Genomic DNA, 21,257 nt, shown 5'->3' on the forward strand with positions numbered 1-21,257 from the left:
TTGCTGCAGGCTCAGCCCAGCCTGACTTTGCACCCAGCTGCTTAGTGCACTTGCCTGCACCATGGGAGGGATTTGGGGCACTGGAGACTTTTAGCCATGTCTCAGCTCAGCCCTGCTGTGCCAGGCAGGAGCAGAGCGTGATGGAAATAGCACAGTAGAGTTACCAGTGCTGATGAGAGAAGGGACTGCAAATCCTGCAGCAGCAATTTCCACAGTCAGAGCCATCTCCAGGGCTTTAATTTATCCATTACAACTTAATTGGATGTAAACCCAGTCACTTGTGAGCAGCAGGATCTCTCATCAGGCAGTGGTCCTGAGCTTCTGTCTTCAAGATGCCTCACCAGGCCTCCCCATGCCTGTTGTGGTGCCTTGACCATCAGGAATCTGCTGCACTCAAATGGAAGGGAGAGGTTCTCCTTGTTGCCCCAGGTGAGCTGGCTGTGCTCCTCTGAACAGTGTCCCACACCACTGAGGAGCTGGTCATGGGGCTGCGGGTGCATCAGCATGCTCACATTTCAGGCACCAGGGTTGAGCCAGGCAGGCACCCACTGCCACCCATCTGAGCTGCCACAGCTGGACATCAAGGTAGGAGGGTACAGACTGCAGCCCCCTGTCCCCACAGGCTGTGGGAGAGCACATGCTGTGCTCTCCTCTCATCCATGGAGCTGCTCCTGTCATTTTGTCAGGCTGTTGTCAGCAGGATCGACATGTGAGGCTGAGGAAATGTAAGAATGTGGCCTGTTGCACAGCTCTCCACCCCATGGCTGCAAAAGCCTCCCTGGCACATGCTATCCAACACCCTGGCAGGCTAGAGTGGTACTGGTGAGGGAAAGGATGGCTCAGACCGCATGAGACAGGGACTGGCAGAGCCCTGTCCCTAGGTTCTGCATCCCGACATGTAGGAAACTTGCCCTCCACAAACCCACTCCCTCTGCAGGCCTGGAAGAGCAGGAATACCATGAATTCCTAGGGGGAGGGCAGGGCACTGTTCCTATTATAAATAAATGGGAGGCTCAGTTCCCTGCTTTAGCTCTATTCTCTCTCCTGAGACAAGGAAGAAAACCCAGCTCATGGTTCAAGGTCTTCATGTTGTGCTTGGTGGCACCTGGAGCAGACCACTGGCACAAAAATTACACACCAAGAGATACTCCATGTGGCTGCTTTTCCCAGCAGGAAAATCAGCTGGAGTGGTGCAGGACATGTGTAGCCAGTCCTACTACGCAGGGAAAAAGCAGTTTGAGGGGAGCTGCAGAGTCAGGGCTGTGGCAGCGCCCAGAGAGGAGGCTGGGGCAGGGCTGGGCCAGCACAGGCAGGTGGATGCCAAGGAGAGCGTCAGCAAAATGTGTGGGACTGAGCAAGGGCAGATCCAGCTGCAGAAAGTCCCTGGGCAGGAAGGACAGGACAGATCAGCCTCAGAGCAGGCAAAAGGCCTGAGGTGGGGGAGCAGCAAGCAGAATGAAACCAGGGAGAAGTGGAAGAGCTCAGGAAAACAAGGAAGGTGATATGGTGCCACAGGCATCGGGCATGCTGTCACTGGGAGGCTGCTCTAGCCTGCTCCTCCAGAGGACAGATTTGCTGCCCCTGGGACACCACCCAGGCTGGGTGCACAGAGAGAATCCGAGCCCCTGATCCAAGGGGCAGAGATCCAAGCCTGTACGAGTGGGGCTCAAACTGCCAATAGCTACGTGTATGGGGGAACTGGTCCTAGGACACTGTAAAGGGTGGGACTGGATATATGAGGAGATAGATCAGATCTCCATGCCTTTTGTCCATCCATCAGGAACTGGGTGCTACGAAGACAAAGAGAGTCACGTAGCTAAACGGGGAATCCCGGCAGGGCCCAGGGAAGAAAGGAAGTCTCGCACCTACAGTGTGCATCCAGGTGGGACCCAGGCGTGCATGCCACGCCAGTAAGGGGCATCCAGGGGTTGGGGACAGTCAAAGCCCTGTGCTAGTGGGGTGTGCCCAAGCTCTGCCCCGGTATCTCAGGGCCTCACAGCACACTCTGGCGCGTAGGGAGACGCCCTCTCGGCACCCAGCGGAGGCCGGTGCCGGTGGACGCGGACATCGGGGCGTGCGGGTCCCCGCGCTGCCCGCCGGGGCGGGGCGGGGCGGGGCAGGGCGGTGGGGGGGTCTCCTGCCGGGCTCGGCGGCGACGCCGGCGGGTCCCAAGGAGTTAAGGGCTGTCCCCGCCCCAGCCCCGCCCCGCCGGTGCCAGCGCTCGGGGCGGCGGAGGCGCAGCGCCGGGCCGCGGCAGGGGTCGGGGGGGCGCCGGCGCCGGGCCATGAGCGCGGAGCGCCCCGGAGCGCCGCCCGCCCCGCGCCGCCGCCGCCGCCGCCGCCGCTAGCATCGCCCCGGGGGCCGGGAGAGCGGCGGCGCCCCGGTCGCGCGGCTGCCCCGGCGGGGATGTGAATGGCGCTGGGGGTGCTCGGCGGGACCGACATGGAGTGGGAGAAGCTGCCGCGGCGGCCCGGGGAGGGCGAGGGGGAGGCGGCGGGGCCGTGGCCGGGCTGCGGGCGGCTGCGGCCCTCCTCGTACCGGGCGCTGCGCAGCGCCGTCTCCACCCTGGCGCGCATCGACGACTTCTACTGCGAGAAGATCGGGGCCGGCTTCTTCTCCGAGGTCTTCAAGGTGTGCGGGGCGGGAGCGGGGATGGCGGGCAGCGGGGCATCCCGCCGGGATCGGGCGTCCCCCGGGACCGCGGCAACAGCGCAGCCCCGGCCGCGCCCTCGGCTGGGGACTGTGATCCCCCTTGCAGCCCCGGCAGCCGGGCGAGGCTGGGGACTACTCCAGGCGGTGCCGTGCGGAGCGGACGTGGGGACGCCGCCGCTCGCCCCGTCCCGGCCGGGGCGTTGTGCCTCCATCCCCCCGAGCAGGGGGAGGGGAGCGCCGGCTCTGTTTACAGCCGGGGAGGCTGAGCGCTCCGAGCGCCGCGCCGTGGGTTGCGCGGCGGGTCGGGTGGCGGGCAGCCGAGCCCCGGGGACCCCCGTCAAAAGCCTGGACAGCCGAGCCCGCCCGGGGCGTGCCTGTGGCAGGGAGTCCAGGTAGCGTTTCTAGGCGCTCCAAGGTGATGTCCGGCGTCGCTGGGCCTGCTGAGCAGGTGATCTGCAGGATTCCCCTCGGGACCCCCACGAAGGTGTTTGGCTGTGGGACAGGGGTGTGATGCCGTAGAAGAGCAGGGGGCTGACTCCTAGCTGAGCCCCCAGAGCTGCCTTTGTCCTCCATCCTCTCTGGGACTGTCAGGGTGGGGATGTGTGTGTGTGTCCCGTGCCCAGAATAGGGTGTGTGAGTGCTGGTGGGGAGCTCAGGGTCTCCAGCAGTGAGGCAGAAGTACATGGTGGCAATATCCTGCCAGGCCAGTGCACTGCTGCTGTAGTGAAGGGCTGTGCCTCGGTGTCACCACTACCTCTCCCGGCAGAGGGGAGGTGTGTGCATGTGTTGTTTTGAGCCTCGGCATCACTTAGGTACCATAAGCCACGGGCTAGTACTGCCCTTAAGTGGCGATCTAGTGGCTTCATATCCCTCAAAGAGCAACTTAGGACTGGGCACAACTCCTACTACCTGCCACCACAGTCACTGAGGTCACAGGCAGCACAACCATTAGGACATTCACATCCTGGCAGTACCCTGGGGTTCCTCTCCATCCCGAACACCATTTCCCACTCAGCAGTGGGACCCCAAGACCTGTTTCCTCTTCAGCCACAAAAGAGGTGTCCTGTGAGGGGCCACGGAGAATGTGCAGAGAGGTCTCTCCTCTGTGCTCCCTCCTGGAGCTCCCAGTAGAGCCATGACCTCCCTGCTGGCTGGGTTTCTGCTATTGATCTCTGGCTTGGAGTGCACAACAGCACCTTGGAGCAGAGGGAGGCATTTAATAATGTCAGGCGTGGATATGGCTCTTTAATAATGGATGCTCCCGTGTCTCAGCGAGGCCACAGTCTCTTCTTGCCTCGCTATTTGTTTTCCCAGTCTCTGCAGGAGCCACAAAATGCTCCTTCTCCCATACATTGTTTAGGTTCTTGTGGGGCCACCGGCACGTAGGATTTGGGGGATTGGCGAAGGTTGAGGGGTGGGAAGGGGATCAGGATCAGTAGTCGACATGTGTGCATGGTAGCAAGGAAGCAGGGATGGGAGGGGGCCAGATGGGGCTTTGTGCTCGTGCAGTGGATTGAGTCCAAGAGCTCAGCAGGATGGTGGGGTAAGCCTGGGATCTGAGCTGGGGTTTGGCCGCCAGAGCTCACAAGGAGGACAGAGCTTGGCAGGGCAGCCCAGGACCCATTTTCCTCCCACCTCCCTTGCTCCTTCTGTAGCTTTCCAAGGCTGTGGGCACTTGAATCTGCCTGCTCTGTGTGGCTCCTGAGCCGTATGTCATTCTAGCCTTGGTGGGTGAGGGGGACACGGAAGAGACCTTGACATCTCTGCCCCTGCACGGGTAGCTCGGTCCTGGTGTGGAGGTTGCTGACAAGCATCTGACTGTCTTCTCAGCATTAAAACCAAAGGGTTCAGTGTGTCCAAGCCCTGGTATCCCAAGGTAGCCCCTCCAGTCAAGCACCTCTCTCAGAAAGGCTGTCCAGAGCAAACAGGAGACACCAGTGACAAGAAGCTGCTCTTTTTCATGGCTCTTGTTCATAGCTGATCCCCCACTGTGCTGCAGAGCAGAGCTGTTTTCCCTCTGGATCAGCTGGTTCTCATTGCCTTTCCCTGTGCAATTTCAGAGGCACTAGCCCCCCATTTTCTCAGATACACAGACATTGCAGGAAGCCACCTCTCTATTTCCAATTGACTGAGCAGATTGAGCCAGGTCTGTTTGTGCCAGGCATTTTCTCCAGGCCTTAAACCACTGTTGCATCTCTTCCCCAAATCCCTCTCTTACTTTTCCATGTGCTGTCTGCAGCAGACACAGAGGCTGTGGGCAGCATCCTTGGGGCTGTATCCAGAGGCCTTCACTCATCTGAATCTCAGCCTCATTCCCTGGTGTTGCATATCCTCTTGGAAATGCCATCTCCCAGGGTGCAGCTCTATGATATGCCCCATTTCCATGTCATTTTGTGTGTGTGTGTTTGTGTGGTTTAGCAGCTCCCAGCATGGGGATAGCTCAGGGGAGGGTTTTAGCATCACTGTCACTTGCCCGTCTCTGCTCACTTCCCCACCAACCTTTGGGGTTTTCTATTTACTTCCAATTTTCCGATGCAACTAATGGAGCAAGTCCTTTCCTCTTATCTGCTGCCCTTCATCAGGGACCTTGCCTTGTTTTACAGAGCAGAATGAAGCAGCATGACACTGTTGGGGAAACTAAGGCAAGCAGGGAGGAAGTGAATTAGCCAAGGTCAGCCAGCCATGGCAAGGCTGGGAGCAGCCCTGGCCCTGCAGCTGCCGCTTGGGAGTCCTGGGCACAGGAAACGTGTTGTGCTGACCAGCTGGAGACCTGCCAGCCCCTCTCCTGCTCTGTCACAGGGCATGCTCCAGACTTGCCAGTCAGGCCAGGCAGTCATCTGCCACCACTGTGTAACACTGGCCCTGCCCCGGCTCCTGCTGTGCCCACAGTGCCACTCCTGGGAGAACAGCAGGTGGGAGTTGCTGATGCTCAAACACCTTCCAGGAACAGGTGCTTTGTCTCATCCTCAGAGAAAGTCTATCTTGACTTATTCTGCCTTTTCCATTTGATGAGCACGCTTTCCAGTCCCACCCAGTTGTGTTATTGGGGATCCTGAGCTCAGATGCAGTTTTTGTGGGTGGCTGTGTGGTTACCAGTGGCATTGCTCTCTCCCTTGCCCCCTCCTGTCTTCACCACAGAATTCTCTGGGGTCATGGGTGCAGGATGGTGTCCCTGTGTGACTGTGCCCTGCCTGTGTGGGGCAGGGGGCAAGGGAATATGCAGGGCACAACGGAATATGTGTGCCAGGCCGTCCCCAGTGCAGGCTGCAGGGGGGGTGGCTGCTGAGACCTCCGGATGGGGAGATGTCAGGGAGCTTTGCCCCATGTCTAGACGGGAGTGCCGGCTGTGGGGAGGGAGCAGGCCGTCTGCTTGCTCTGATTAGCATGCTCTTTAAATAAGACTCTAATTTCCGCTGTTAAAAGAGCTCAGATCCCTTGTGCCCAGGCTGGGGCTGCCGCCAGCCTAGCCCATCCCCCAGCCCTGTGTGCTGGCAGCAGATGGGATGGGGACCAACATGCACCCTGCCTCACCCACGGTACCCCCTGAAGTGCCAATGGACCAGCCATGTGGGATGCCAGGGAGCATCGGTGAGGGTTGAGGGCTTGCCTGTTTCCTTTGTGGGGGACAAGCGGCTTGCTCTCCACCGCCCCCCCCCCACCCCTCCCCGCAGCCCCACACGGCTGCCCGGCTGAGCTCAGCTCCAGGGAATGCGCTGGGATTCCTGGGCACCGTGCCAGAGTGCATGAGAGAGGCGAGAGGGGACACCTTCCTGCCCGAGGAGGTTGTGCTGCCTGCTGCCCTCTCTGGACGTCAGTGAGAGAGGAAACCTCCTTAGTGGGGGCCTTCGAGCCCCCTGCAGTCATGGCTGATGCCCTTTGCTGCTGAGTCTGTGTCAGGGGGTGGCCAGGTGTCACTATAGGACACGAAAGAACACAAGCACACACTGTTGCTTTTAAGCTGAAGAAAAAAGGGAACGTTTATTTTCTGACTCTAACATTTATAGTTTTCTAAAAGTGCCAGTGGATTGGAGGGTGACAGTGCCACCTCTCTCCAATGACACTGGACAAACCAACAGTCTTATCAAATTTTTCTTTTCCTATAAAAGAATGCAAAACAATGAGTTATTTACAGAAAGTGTGTGAGAAAGTTTGTTACAAGAATGTAAACATCAGAAAGTTTAGAAAATCTTAAAAAATCAGAGCGATAGCCAGGGCGCTGGGCTGCTGATAGCACCTGGACAGACTGGGTAAACTGGCCAGTGCCTGTGGGAGTCATGGAAAGGGAGCATAACTCCTTCCCAGCTGGCCTTGAGTTGTCCGAGGTATGGGCTCCCCTTGCAGGAGAGGTGGCAGAACAGGGCCTCACAAGTGAGCCTCAAGGACTAAGGACTCATGCCGCATGGGGATGGAGTCACAGAAAAAGACATTGGGGCAGGGCTCTACTGGCCAGGAGCTCCTGGGATCCCTGGGATAATTCCTGAAGAAGCAGCTTTCGCATGACCTTCCCTCCCCCAGGCTGCCTCTCCTCCTTAAGGTGTCCAACCCCATGTGAGTGCACTCAGAACTCACTCAGCCTATTCCAATGGCAGGTGGCTTTTTAATGAGGAATTCAGCCACGGGCATCTCCCGACCGTGTGGGGCTGAGCTGGTGCCCACCAGGTGCTGCTCCCTGATGCAGGGCTGCCGCTGCTGGCAGGGAGCTGGCCAGCCCTAGGGCCATGGCCACCAAGTGCCAGCATTGTGCATGCCGCACAGCATTCCTGACGTGGGCGCGTGGCGCCGGAGCCGTGCCGCCTCCAGCCATCCCGGCGGGCATGAGCCTGCCTGCGCCACTGAGCCCGGTCCTGCTGTCTGGCAGCTGCTGGTGCCAGCCAAACTGACCGAGCCAGTCCTGCCAGCCCCACATGGTATGGGAAGGGAAGGAAGCACTACCACCAGGAGAGCTGGGTCAGGAATGATAGGTTTTGCTGGGCAGCACCCAGTGCCAGAGCCTTGGCAAGGCTGTGGATCCTGCTGGCCTTGTCCAGGCTCTGCCTTCCTCAGCCCCTAACTCCAAGGGACACTGTGCCCACCCTGCTTTGGTCACACAGGCTACCTCCTTAAAGCCTGCACTGAAGCCTGGCTGAGAGCCCAGTTTCTGTTTCTGGTGCTGCCCTCAGCTGCCCCACCGGCAGGGACGGGGTGGAGGAAAGACAGCAGTGGGTGTGATGGGATGGAGTTGCCCCTTGCCCTTGGTCCAGGCATGACCAAGGAGTCCTAGGGCATCCGGATGACATTGGCAGCAGTTCCAGGTGCTGCTGGGCAGTGGTGTGGTGAGCAGGGTAGTGAGCACAGGCAGGACTTGGAACACCTTTAGACAGAGCACTCTGGGTGCTCCCCAGAGCAGGCACTGCAGTTTCACCCTGGGACAGGCTCTCCCTGAACCCAGGAACTCAGTATGTCCAGTGCTCAGCAAAGAGGAGGCATGGGGAAATCCACTCTCTCTTCTCCCTGCAGCATGGTGGGGTGCCAGGATAGAGGCCTGTGGTGGCAGGTGTCTGGGGTGTCCCCTTGCCACTTGTCCAGGGTCCATTCTGAGCTCTGCTGTCACGTGGCCCCTGTCGGTGGGTCAGGAGTGCCAGCTGGCTGTCTGGGGCTGGCCGGAGGTGGCGCAGGTGTAACTGGAGCGGGGTGCCCACAGGCAGGTGTCTGCTGAATTATTCAAAGCCTCTTCATGAGCTCAGTGAGCTGATGGTGGCACGGCACAGTAATTGCCTCTCACTTCCACTCTGACTGGGACTGGTTTGGCATCAGTGCACACAGACGTGTAGAAGGACTTTCACAGAGCACTCATTTTCCCCAGGGCCTTTTGAAGGGATGCGTTGCTGCCCCATCCCCTGGGTGTTTTCTGCTGGACAGATCCCCATCATGGCATGCACACCAAGAGCAGTGCCGGCCATGGGGTGAGAGGAGAGCCCTGGAGGGGCCAGCATGCCAGCCTCCCTCTGCTGTGGTGGGGACAAGGGCCAAGTTGTGAGCAGGACAGGGGTGCTGGGCATCCTGCCTCCAGCCAACCCCCTGTGTTTTTCCTGGGAAGGCAATCCCTGACGTGAGGGGTGTTGTGGGGGTGTTGTGGGGCTGGCCAGGGGCTGGCACTGGCTCAGCAGCCTCAACCAGCATTGACTAAAAAGGAGAAGAGCAGGGAGCTGACGGCAGCGCTGAGGAATGCCTGCGCCTCCGTGCACAGTTCCGTGTGTGCTGGGGGGCAGATGGAATCCACTGGGTTGTCCCCCCGGGCAGCTGCTGCTTCGAGGCAGGGGTGGCATCCCACCCCAAGCACCTGCTCAGGAGGGGACCCTCAACACTGGTTTGGTCCCCCCCATAACAGTGTTAGGTCAGGGCATCCCGTGCTCTTCCCTTGCCCTGCACATGCCAGGGAGCTGCAGATGGACGGGGTGTCCGTGCTTGGCTGTGCTCCAGCTGCTGTTCTTGGCGGGGGACCAGGCCCCCAGATCGCATGACAGTGTCGGGCTGGGGCTGGCTAAATATACAGCTCATCCAGGCTCCGTGCCCTGCCGGACTAGGGTCAAGCACTACAGCTGGCCGCACCTAGAGCTGGTTCAGAGGGGCAGTGTACCCCCTCTTTTCTGCACCCCATGCCGGTAGGGTCTGGCTGATGCTGCTGACCCAAAACAAGTCCTCCCTGATGCTCTCCAATCCTGTACCTGCTTGTTCTTAGAGTAGAGCTGGGCTCACAGCTTATGGGAGCTGTTGTTGCCTCTCAGGAGCTCAGGGCAGTGTAGCGTAGTGGAGGGAGCATAACAAACAGGGTGCCCCAGAAAGGATGGGGCTGTGTGTCGTCAGTCCTGGGAGTGCTTGGAAATGTGGGGAAAGTGCCCCCCTAGCCCTAGTGGTCCCTGGGGTCCTGTGGGATGCTCCCCTCTCTGGGCTGGTGGGAGCCGGGTGAAGCCTGTTGTCCGTGGGGGCTACAGAGGTACGTGGGGGTCAGCCTTCCCTGCATCCCCTCCAGGTGCGGCACCGCCAGTCGGGGCAGATCATGGTGCTGAAGATGAACAAGCTGACCAGCAACCGGGGCAACATGCTGCGGGAGGTGCAGCTCATGAACCGCCTCTCGCACCCCAACATCCTCAGGTAGGATCTGCTTCCCCACTGCCGGGCCCCCCCTTTTCCCTATCCTGGGGGTTTGGAGCTACTGCTGATGCTGGATAAGCTCTTGGGGCTGGTCCCTGTCACAGCCACCCTAAGGTCCCCTCTATCTCGCAGGTTCATGGGGGTGTGTGTGCACCAGGGACAGCTGCATGCACTGACGGAGGTAAGAGTGTGGCAACAGCCCTGAGTCTTGGGGTTCCTGCAAGCCTGGGGAAGGGACAGTGATGCCTATAGGCACACATTCTTGGCCTGTGACATGTGTGGAGAAGGCCTGCTGGGAGGCTGTGGTGTGGGCTGGTTGGAATATCCCTTAGGATGAGAGATGGGCATTCAGTGTTATGGGGGGGAGGGATGCTCTGATGCAATGGCCTGGCTCTTCCCATCAGTACATCAACGGTGGGAACCTGGAGCAGCTGCTGGACAGCCCTGTGCCCCTCTCCTGGTCCATGCGTGTCAAGCTGGCCCTCGACATCGCCCATGGCCTACGCTACCTGCACTCCAAGGGCATTTTCCACCGTGACCTCACCTCCAAGGTACGGCATGTTCCAAGGCACCACATTCCCGTGTTATTCCATAGCTGTGTTGCTTCCTTGCTGCCCCAGGTTGCTTCCTTGCTGCCCCAGGTGCGGCGGGGAGCGGGAGGCTGTACTGTGCTGGGGCATCCTGAAACCAGTGGCCAGGGAGGTAGGGCTGGTACACTTGGTGTGACAGGTCCTCCTGTGCCCACAGAACTGCCTGGTGCGCTGCGAGGCCAGTGGCTACACTGCTGTAGTCGGTGACTTCGGCTTGGCAGAAAAGATCCCCACCTACAGGTACGTGGGCAGCATCCACCTGTCCATCCCCATCCCTGGAGCCCACTCAGAGCAGAAGCTGGAGAGGGATCGACCTTGGGGGTGCAGCTGAAAGGATAGGAATGATGTTTCCAGAGGGCATCCCCGAAGGGGCAATAATTAGCATTGACTCCATGACTCTCAGAAGGCTGATCAATCACTGTATTATACTACACTTAAGAAATCCATCACCCTCACCAGACAGTCACAATACAGGTGAACCCAATTGGTCCTTCAATCTAAAGACCACCACCCGTGGCCAATTAAGAAATCACCCTCTGGTAAACAAATCTCCATATCACATTCTACATGTTCTTAACAACAGGTGCAGCAAGTGAAGAGAAGAATTGCTTAGCATTCTTTTCTCTGATCTCACAGTCTCTCCCAGGATAATGCTCTCTGTGGCCAGAGAGGTGCTGCCACAGGAGTGGGGGTGGTGAGATCATCCCTGGAAGGGGGGACTCCAGAGGCAGTTTGGGAATGGCTAGGAGGGGATGGTTAAGGGGGTAGTGTGACTGGGGAGAGATGAGTTTGTAGAGTGCATGGAAGAGGCTTAGCCCAGGAAGGGAGATGGAGATGGTGATCTGGGCTGCTGCAGCAGTGGGATGGGAGGTTGGATGTGTGGGGGACTGGGCAGCCTCTGATATTCCACCATGTCTCCTAGTGAGGGCAGCGAGAAGGAGCCACTGGCCGTGGTGGGCTCCCCATACTGGATGGCACCCGAGGTGCTGCGTGGGGAGATCTACAACGAGAAGGTGAGGCTGCCCTGTGTGGGGCTTTACTCAGGCTTGTGCTGCCAGTGGTTTGCAGAGTTTGCAGTCCTGGGGTGCATCTAGAGGGAAGGAATTGGGCATCCCTCTGGGGACAAGGTGCCAGAGCCCCAGTGTGGCTCTGCAGGGAGGAGAAGGGCTGTGGCCTTGCAGAGTGGTGGGCACATCAGCTCGGGGCTGCAGGGCACCCTGATGAGTCCCTGCTCTCTGCAGGCCGATGTGTTTGCATACGGCATCATCCTGTGTGAGACCATCGCTCGTGTGCCAGCTGACCCCGACTACCTGCCCCGCACTGAGGTGACTCTGGGATGGGAACGGGGAGTTGTGGGCAGCAGCACTGGGGCTGGGACAGCTTCATCAAACAAGGGGGGGCCATTCTGTGTTAGGCAGAGACCCATGTGCAGAACTGGTCCCACATGTGGGGTGCTGTGTCCCACTTGCTGCCCGGAGTGGGATCGTCTCTGCTGGTAACCTCAGAACCCATAGTGAGCATGAAAAGGAGAACAGGGCAGTTGCATTCAGGCAGAGAGCAGAAGCGGTATCTGTGTCCTAGTATCCCCCAATCTTAGCCCATTTTGGGGTGACATCAGGGTCCTCCCCTGCTATGTCCCTGCTGGGGTGCTTCCAGATCCACAGTCCTCTGTGACAGTGCGGGGAGAGGGGGCCAGCGCATGTTGGGTCCCCTGGGCCATGTGGTGCCCCAGGAGACCCAACCTTACACTTCTTCCTTTCCCTTGTGCAGGATTTTGGTCTGGACGTCACCACTTTCCGCACGATGGTGGGAATTGACTGCCCAGCGGCCTTCCTCCAGCTGGCTTTTCACTGCTGCAGTGTGAGACTCCCACCTCCACCAACTGCCCTTCCTGGCCAGGGCAGGCGGGCAGGACAGGCTGCCTTGCCTGCGAGCAGGGCGAGCAGGGAGCTGCCTCTGCTGTGCAGGGCTCCCTGGGGTGCTTGAGGAGGCACAGACCTGACAGGGAATCCCTCCTGCCCACAGATGGAGCCCACCTCCCGCCCCTCATTCCTGGAAATCACGCAGTGCCTGGAGAGCATCCTGCAGCACCAGCTGGGCGCCGAGGGTGCCAGGACCACCCTGTTCGGCATCGGGGAGAGTCTGCCTGCATCTGGAACTGCAGCCACACTCAGTGGTACGTGGGCGCCTCGGGAACAGGCCATAGCAGAGTGTAAAGAGTGTGGGGTTTCCCATCCCACCCCATCAGCTGTAGGGGAAGGAGACAGGGGTGTGTGAGGTCTGTGGGATAGAGCTGGTCCCTGTTCCTCTCTTGGGGTGCAGCCCTATGTTGTTGGGTGCCCGACAGCCCGTAGCTCCTCATGTGGGCAGCTGCTGGCTGCTGGTGACAGTCTCCTGTGCCCATGCCCAGGTGTGACCAGGAGGTCAGCCAGCCACACCGAGCAGTCGCCCCTGCGTGAGCTGGGGACGCAGCACCTGCAGCCAGACCAGCGCCTGTCCCGCAGCCAGTCTGACATGTTCCCTTCCAAGTCACTCACCCTGCTGGGGCCGCTGGAGCCTTACAGCGGGGCCAGGTCCAAGGAGACGTCCCCCCGTGTCAACCCCTTCTCCCAGCGTGAAGACCTGAAGGGGGGGAAGATCAAGCTCTTTGACACGCCGAGCAAGTCGGTCATCTCGCTCACCTTTGACCTGCCGCCCCCCGCCCCGCTGCAGCTCAGCAGCCCTGTGACGCCTGAGCCCGCCGTGGAGGTGCAGTGTGACTTCTCAGCACCCACCACCAGCCCCCGCAAGTGCCACTCTCTGCCCTCCTCTCCTGAGCTGCCCCACCGGGGGGGCCTGGAGCTGGGTATGGGGTCCTCTCATCCCACTGACGACCCCCAGCCCCCTGCCCTCCTTCCTCCCCCAGCATGGGGAGGAGCCTCCACCCCCAGCTCCAAGGCAGAGGAGCAGATGGACTGCGGCCCAGACAGCTCTGAGCCGCAGCAGCCCACCCCCCTGCCCCTCAGCAGCAACTTCATCCGCACCGCGTCCTCGGGCACACGGGCCTGGCAGCCAGACGTGCGGGCCCCCAACGGGCTCCTCGTCAACAACAACCACATGATGGTCAGCAAACCTCTGGCCTGGGGCAGCGGGCTGGAGCACGGCTTCTCTGAGCTCAGCATCTCCTGTGCAGCAGCGCTGGAGCGGACGGAGCACTCGGCCATGCTGCCTGGGCACAGCTCTGGTGCCATGCTGGAGCAGGACGAAGTGCTGCCCTGCCCTGGCTGCTGCCTGAGTCCCTTCAGCTTCAGTTTTGCCTCCATCTGCCACCGGCCAGCACCCAGCCCACCCCGCTACCAGAACCTCAGCTGCGAGGCCAAAAGCCTCATCTGCCATGATCGGGGCCAACACCAGAAAACCCCGGGGCCAGTGCTGGCTGAGCCCAGCCTGACGCTGCCGGAGGCACAGTCCTAGTGGTGGGGACCCTGGGGAGTGGGGCTGAATCCAGCTGCCCCTTGCACCCCTCTGCAGCCACAGCACTGGGCAGTGCAGGAGCCTGGCACATCCCCACGGTCTGTCATCACTCAGCACGTGGTGGCCGCCAATGACCATGGTGCCAAGTGCTGTGGCTGCCGCGGCGCTGCCCAGGCACTCAGGCACCCACCCTACCAGGATCAGCCTTGGGGATCTGCAGGGAACCCTGGAGGTGGGCCGGGTCTCTGCTGGGGACCAAAGTGCAATAACACTGCTGCCCTGAGCACTGCCCCAAGCGGCAGGGCTGGTCCCCCGCGGGGGCCACGGGGCTCAAGCCCTGGATCCAGGACCCCCTTTCCCCAAGGGCTCACCCCTGTGCAGGCTCTGGCAGAGGGGTATACAATGGGCCTGCTATCTTGGGAGAACTGGGAGTTCCCTGCACCCGGGCGGGTGAGAGGGACTGGGCTGGGGTAGAGAGGTCAGCGTGTGTATGTGTGTTTTTGGGGATCCTGGGGGGCTGGTGGGTGAACCCATGTGTGTCCACAAGCGTGCGGAGCACAGCCAGTCCCTGACATGGGGAGAAGAGGGCAGGGGACCGTAGAGGGGCAATGCCCATGGGCAGTGCACAGGGAGGATTGCCAGCACTGGGGTTGTCCCTGCCTGACCGATGCTGAGGGTTGGGTGCTGAGTCAGCACAGCACCTCCGGTTTGGGAGCAGGTTGCTGGCAGAGGGGCCAGGATGCCATCCTGGCATCATGGGGATGGGGCCACTGGGCAGCACAGCTAGGCTGCCTGGCCCCCGGCAAGGGTGGGAGCCGGCTTTCCTCCCTCCTGCACAATGCACTGGTGAATGCAGAACTCTTTGTGTTTTTTATTATTATTAATAATAATTGCTAGTAATATATACCCAGCTTATTTAAAGTGTTCATTAAAAACTGAATGTCCCAGCAAATCTGACTGCTGGTTTTGTCTCTTGGATGCACATCAGATGTGGACCCAGAAGGGTGCATGGTCTTGCCTGGGTACTCTCCTGGAAGAGGGGAACTCCTCCAGGACTGCAAACCAGCCTGGCTCAACCCAAGATCTCAACTCCCCTTAAGCATCTTAATCGAGATGCCTTCAGACAAATACCCTTTCATTATTTAGGCTCTTTGGGTTCATGCCCTTAAATCCGTGTTTGCTGTGGCGTACAAGAAAACAAAAAGCAGACAAACCAGGACTCTTTATTGCTATAAAGTGAGTTTAGCAAGCAGACAAGACGGATGAGTGACACATGCCCCCTCTAAAAAGCCTGCCTTTAACAAACCCTTTGGCTCTTCATGCAAGCTTACTCACACAGCAGTTCATCAACTATATATGGCACACGCAACCTTATCATAAACCGAGAGCATTTTCGCCTGGTTGAACATCACTTCCTCTACTCTCACCTGGCTGCATGTTACATCAGGGCTGCTTTGCTTAATCTTCACATGTGCACGTGTGTAGCAGCTATTTTAAGTCCTGATGAGTTGTCTTGCAAAGCATCAGCCTGCTACAAGTGCCTGAGTTAACTTTTGCTTTTGAAAGGCACAATCACACCATAGGACCCTAAAGGTCATTGCTCTACTTTCTAACTGGCGCAAAAAAAATCCCCAAACGTCAGCACAGGCACCGGCCAGTTGAGGCTCAGCTTCCCTCCTTAGGTGCTTAGGCTTTGCCGAGGCTGCTGAGTGCTGGGTTGTCTGAAAGCCATGGCCAAGCTGCTGCTGCAATGGGGTCAGGCAGAAAACTCCTGCTGTGGGGAGGGGACTGTGTGGGGTGGGGCTGTGCTGTCTCCCACTCCCAACGTGCCACAGCACCACAGCTCTCTCCATGCTGGGGATGTGGCATGGCTCCAGCGCTGAGTACCAGTGCTTGATCCATTCTGCAGCCGGTTCTGAGCTCCCCACTGCCCACAGCTGTTGTGCTCAGGAAGATCCAGTGTCCCATGCAGGTGTGGGGTCAGCTGTGGAGCCTCTTCCACTCAGCCAAAGCCCACCAGCTGGAGCCATCCATGCCACTGGGCATCGGTGGGAAGGTCCTGGGTGGCTCAGGGGCAGGGGGCTGTGGGAGGGAAGTGGCTGGCTGGAATGGATGGGACATCCTGGGCAGGGACACAGCAATGCTGGAGCAGAGGCAGTGCAGGGTGCAGGTGCTGCAAGGGGGAAGAGGAGGGTGAGGGTGGAGGTGAAGGTGAGATGCTGCCCAGCCTCCAACACATGCAACAGGGCTGGGAAAGCACCTTGCCAAGGGTTTTCCCCCATCTTGCCCCTTTGCTGAACCACAGCTTCAGCTCTTGAGTTAAGACCAGAGCGCCCATGGCAGCGAAGGGATGGAAGCAGGCTCCATCCAGCACAGGAGGTGACTGCATTCCTCTCCCTTTCCATGGGAGAAGGGGTCAACATGCCGGAGGCAGAGCTGCAGGCTCCCTGCTTTCCTCCAGGCACACCCCACAGGGCTGTGTGTCCCTGACTCAGCAGGACTCACCACAGCAGTGCTGGGGCCAGCAGCAATCATCACTTGAAAAGGCGGCTTGGCCCTGCTGCCTTCTCACAGATCCAGAGGTGCAGGTCACTGGGACCAGTGCACTGGGCAGGTTTGATGCTCCCACGGCTTATTATGGCACAGGTTCCATTTGATTTTGACTGCCATGGCCTGAATGGGGAAACAAACAACATATCAGGCACTGACATGTTTTTTCTACAAACCCTGCTGAGGCAGCTGCGGCTGCTGTCAGCTGCATTTCGTACATTGGCAGAGGAGGGATTGGATGCTGCAGTCAAAGGGGGATCTCCCAGTCCTCCCCTACTGATTTCACAGGCTGAAGGCTCAGCTGATGCATCCCTGCACTTGCCCGGGCAGGCTGAGAAACACTGTGAAAGGTTTGCAGTGCCTGTGACACCCCTTTAGCCTCCCCCCTCTCAGCTTCGCTGCTGGGGTCTGTTCATGCCCGCAGTGGGGAGAGCCAGGTCCTCCCTGAAGACACAAGGAGGACCAGAGGAGCTGGCCTGAGCCCTGGGCACAGCTCCCGTGGCGAGGGCTGAGGATGGAGGGCCAACTACCCAGAACCTGTCCAGACAGGTTTGTTCCTCCCCAGTGCTCTCAGACACTGCAAAAGAAAGCGGAAGCGAGCTGAGGAGGTGGTGCACGTGGCAGAGAGGAGCCCAGGATTCTCCACAGACAGGAAGGCTGTGATCTCCCTTTGGAGAGGAATCAAGAAGGTATGTGGAAAATAGATGTGGCGCTCTAACACCTTGCCTAGGCTCCAATAAAATTTGGGGTTTCTTCTGTCCACTCTTGCTGCCTCCTGCTTCTCTTGCCTTGCATTTTACCCACCCCTCTGAGTCCTGGCTTTACTCTTGCATGTCCTCTAAGCACCTCATCACACCACTGCACCCACCTTCCCTCGGTCCCTGCAGCTCTCATGCTCTTTTTTTCCCAGGGCCTGTGCCTGGAACTGGGTACTGGTGGGATTTAAAATGCTTCCTAGAGCCATGCCAGAGGAAGGGAGTTTTGGGAAGAGGCAGTGCCGCCACGTACCTTTCGTACAGGGAGCCATCCACCCAGAACCAGGCCTCTGCACCTCCCTCGCCCTCTGGGTCCTCTTCCTCCAGCCAGCCATAGTCGTACCAGGGAAAACTGCCCTTTTGCAATCCAATCCAGTATGGGACATCTGCATTCTTCAGGAAGGTCTGGAGCAGAAGTGTTTTTTCCATGTTTTATTCCATGGCACCCATGTACTGCAGTACTATATACTTCACAGCAGGGTGGTTATCTCCCAAGGAGCCCCTGGGGCTGGAGGTTCTTGAGCCCTGGTGCCCTGGTCCAGCTTGGGAAACATCCAGGGGTGCCAGAGCCTTCCCATCCCATGTCAACCACCAGCCTTGCACCCTCCAATGTTTTGGCAGGACAGAGGGCCCCCAGAACTGTGCCAGCCCATCTGGGGACCTCATGGCTGGATATACCATCTCGTGCCCTCAGCTCCCCCAGCACCCTACCGGCACAGTCCAACGACTCCAGGATTTGGTGACCAGGAGCTGCGAATATGTCTTCTCACACTCATCTCTGCTGTCTTCCCATGTCTTCTTCTCCGAGGAGATGAAGAGGCACTTGCCCCTGTACAGCAGCCAGCCCGAAGGGCAGCAATCTGTAGGTAGGGGCACAGCTGAAGGGCTTGCTCAGCCACAGTTACTCTGGGGGGTAACAAGGAACAGCCCCACACCTTCCCAGCAGACATCACAGGCTCAGTGTCTGCTCCAGCATGGCTTCAGCTCTTGGACCATTCTGACCCCACCATAAGGTCAAAAAAGCCAGAACTTGGCCCTTGGCACCTGCTGAGCAGTGCCAGTCACCTGGAGCACCCCCTCCCTGCTCCGTCACCACCCTACCTATAGCTGTGCAGGAGCGCAGGAGGGCCACGGTGCTCTCGCTGGTGTTGAGCCTTGCCTGCACCTCCTGCATCTCCCTCTCTGTCCTGCCCAGCACCCCCGTGACACGACGCAGCTCCAAGCTCAGTCTGTCCAGCTCCATCTGGCTGACGTTTCCCTCACGCCATGCTCGCTGCAGCTCCTCTCTGGCCCACGCCAGCTCCAGTTGTGTCTGCTCCAGGCTCTGCTCCTGCGCCCTCAGCTCCTGCGACAGGCGGCCCTGCTCGGCCATGTGCTCACGGGAGGAGTCCTGCAGGCTGCGGGTGACCTGCCAGTCTGGGGACAGGGGGGTGAGCTGGACACGAGCATGGGACAGTTTGGATGTGGGACTGACCCTGCTTAAGGCAGGTGGGATGGGGCGGGCAAGGCAGGGAATTATCCACGATGAACAGGAAAGATGGGAGGGAAGGATGCAGCAGGGGAGCGTATGGTTAAGGGTTGGGCAGGATCTGGTAAGGGTGAGCAGGACAAGACAGAATGGGCAGTAGGAGCAGACACAGGAGGTTAAGGGCAGGGAGGGTGCAGCAAGATGAGGCTGGGCAATGCCAGGATAGGAAAGAAAAGGAGCAGAAACAGAAAGTAAGGTGAGGAAGAGGGATGATGGGAGGTAAAGGAGGTGCTTGGATGTGCAAGGCATATAATCCAGCTCATGCCAGACAGGCCACAGGGACTCAGCAGTGAGTGTGCATGAGCATGCCTCTATTCACCACAAGTGCCCACCCCAGCCAGATGCCTCCCTGACCCAACCACTCCCTGCCCCAGATGTTCACAGTCCCCCAACTCACAGCAAGCTCCCAGGGCCACAGTGGCCACCAGCAGCAGGCAAGTTGTCAGCAGACCCACAGGGACGCACCACCGACGGGACCAGAACCCTGCACGACACAACAGACAACAGACATCACCTAAAAAGCTGGAAAACCCCTGACAGCCCCCAGACCTCCTTCCGGGATACAGGCAGGAGAGTGGTGGCATGACAGCACAGATGCCATGGTGTGGGCGATGGGAGCGGCAGGACCCCAAAACACCCCCCACGACCCAGCCCAGAACCACCCTGGGTCTGCTGGAATGCAGCTGGATACTCACCTGGGCTGGGCTCTGCTCCATCCCCATCCTGCCCAGCCAGTGCTGGCTGCGTGCTCTCGTAGGGGCTCTCTGCCTCATTCATGCCGAAGGCTGTTGGAGGAAGGCAGGGTAGAGCAGCTGAGGCCGTGGGGCTGGGCATGGCAGGGACAGCGTGTCAGGGCCTGTGGGCTCTCACCTGCCTCCAGTGCCTGGCTGGCCATGCTCCGGCCCCCCATCACCTTGGCAAACCTCAGGTCAGCATAGAGCTGGGCCATGTAGGCGAACGGTGGGCAAGCCCTGAGCCTCGCTGGCACCCGCTCCACCCTTGGGATGCCTTTCTGAGATGTCCCCTCTGTTCCCAGTGATTGCGCTGTCTCTCAGAGGTGCAAAGGAGAAGCGCAGCCAGCATCTGCAGAAGCAGAAGTTTGCTCTGTGCTGTAGCAGATGGGACTAGTGAGGCACGGCTGCGGGGACCAGCACCCTCTCATTGGTCCCAGAAACACCAGCCTGTCCCCTCCCACGCCCTAAAAGTGCTCATGGTCCCCCTAGGCACAGGGCAGGGTGAGGGCAGCACAGCCAGGTGTCACAGCAGGGGCAGCGCAAAGGATGGACCCAAATCTGTGGACTACAGGGCAGAGCAGGGCAATCCTGAATACAGGAGCAAATTGCCATGTGGACAGCTCTGTGGCGGGCCGGATGTCTTCACAGATAGAGATTTCCCCTCCCAGCCTCTGAGAATGGGAATTTCCCCATGATGTATTTTGTTCCACTATCTCTCATCCCTTCCCTGGTGCCCTCCAAAGAAGACCCTAGCTTTGGCATTGCTCCAAAACAGCCCTGGAGAGTTACAAAAACCAGTGATGTCCCCTGTGCCTTTCCTTCCCAAGATCACAATCCCAGCATTCACAACACCTTCTTGGTCCCTCCAGGCCCTCAGCGTCTCAGAGGGCTCTACTGAACCGCATCCAGAGAAGAGCAGATTTCAGAAGGGATGCCCCCAAACCCTCCCACGGCTTCCCATTGCCTGCTACTGCCTCCCTCTCTGTTCCGCTGCCTTGCTGTTGCCTCCCACTGTCTTTCAGAGGGGCAGATGGCCAGTCCCTGGGACAGCACTGGAGGAGCACAGTGGTGCTGGTGGAGCACTGTGTTACATAGTCACTGTCCATCAGCTCTGCAAGAGCAAGGGAAGTTCTTCCTCAGTGGAGAAAAGGAAAAATCAAAGCCAGCTTCAAAGGGGACAGGAAGGAGGTTTAGAAAGCTATAAAGTTGGGCAGCCTCTACTCAACCTCCTGGAAGAAAGTGGAACAAGTCTGCCTGGGCATGCAGGGGCCCAGACCCAGGGAGGACATGTAGGGGAAAGGCCAGTGGGATTTACTGGGTGCCTGCTGAATGTACCTCCTACTGCTTGGAAGCAGCAGCCTGGGGATGAAGGGAGAGCAACAGGGCCATTTATCATGCCCCTTTGGTGTCTGGGATGTGGTTTTCCATAGTGTATTTGGTGGCAGAGCAGAGACATGTGGTCGTGATGAGAGAAGTGAAAGCTCATGCTGCAATGTGGAAGTCTCTTTTAGGCATTCGGGCAGTGATGCTCAGATCCTCGAGCAGAGCACCAAGAGGGAACCTCCATCCTGGATAGAGTCAGCAGCAGGGCTACCTGTTCCCAGCTGGAGGCCAGACCTGCTCTCCCCTGCCCCAGGAAATCTGATGAATTCTCCGTAGGCTGAGGCCTACAGCTGTGCCCCATGCTTCAGCCCCAAGCTGCACCACCCCAGTGCCGTCCCAGGGGACACTGAGCCATTTCAGGGGGTGGAGGGAAGCGATATGGTGGTGCCTGGCCAATGGCAGGACGGCGCTGCCGTGACCGTACTTTCCCCTCCATTGCTCCTCTCCACACTTCTGCTTCTGCAGAAACCAGCTGCATTTC

The 21,257-nt window shown here is 59.1% G+C and overlaps 2 protein-coding genes across 2 annotated transcripts; one reads left to right on the top strand and one right to left on the bottom strand.

The window, feature by feature from the left end:
- The first annotated feature begins 2,272 nt into the window (after positions 1-2,272).
- Positions 2,273-14,768, top strand: TESK1 (testis associated actin remodelling kinase 1). The gene is made up of 10 exons (XM_084224791.1): positions 2,273-2,631; positions 9,662-9,783; positions 9,916-9,964; positions 10,188-10,334; positions 10,531-10,613; positions 11,296-11,386; positions 11,615-11,698; positions 12,144-12,233; positions 12,399-12,549; positions 12,784-14,768. Exons 1-10 carry the CDS (start codon positions 2,413-2,415, stop codon positions 13,824-13,826), a joined length of 2,079 nt encoding a protein of 692 aa, XP_084080917.1. The 5' UTR covers positions 2,273-2,412; the 3' UTR covers positions 13,827-14,768.
- Positions 14,769-16,360: 1,592 nt separating this feature from the next.
- Positions 16,361-19,608, bottom strand: CD72 (CD72 molecule; the record flags this gene model as incomplete). Its single annotated transcript, XM_084225038.1, has 7 exons — positions 16,361-16,499; positions 17,385-17,536; positions 17,843-17,991; positions 18,233-18,547; positions 19,057-19,143; positions 19,355-19,444; positions 19,530-19,608. The coding sequence occupies 7 exons, from the start codon at positions 19,606-19,608 to the stop codon at positions 16,361-16,363; spliced, it is 1,011 nt and encodes a 336-aa protein (XP_084081164.1).
- Positions 19,609-21,257: the final 1,649 nt, after the last annotated feature.

This window comes from Fringilla coelebs, assembly GCF_963513975.1.
Source record: "Fringilla coelebs genome assembly, chromosome: Z".
In the NCBI taxonomy this organism is placed as follows: Eukaryota; Metazoa; Chordata; class Aves; order Passeriformes; family Fringillidae; genus Fringilla; species Fringilla coelebs.

Bases quoted from the DNA above. Each gene is read 5' to 3' on its own strand.
- TESK1 (XM_084224791.1), top strand. From the start codon at position 2,413: ATGGCGCTGGGGGTGCTCGGCGGGACCGACATGGAGTGGGAGAAGCTG. The intron at 2,632-9,661 runs GTGTGCGGGGCG...CATCCCCTCCAG, and splicing joins TCTTCTCCGAGGTCTTCAAG to GTGCGGCACCGCCAGTCGGG. The intron at 10,614-11,295 runs GTACGTGGGCAG...CATGTCTCCTAG, and splicing joins GAAAAGATCCCCACCTACAG to TGAGGGCAGCGAGAAGGAGC.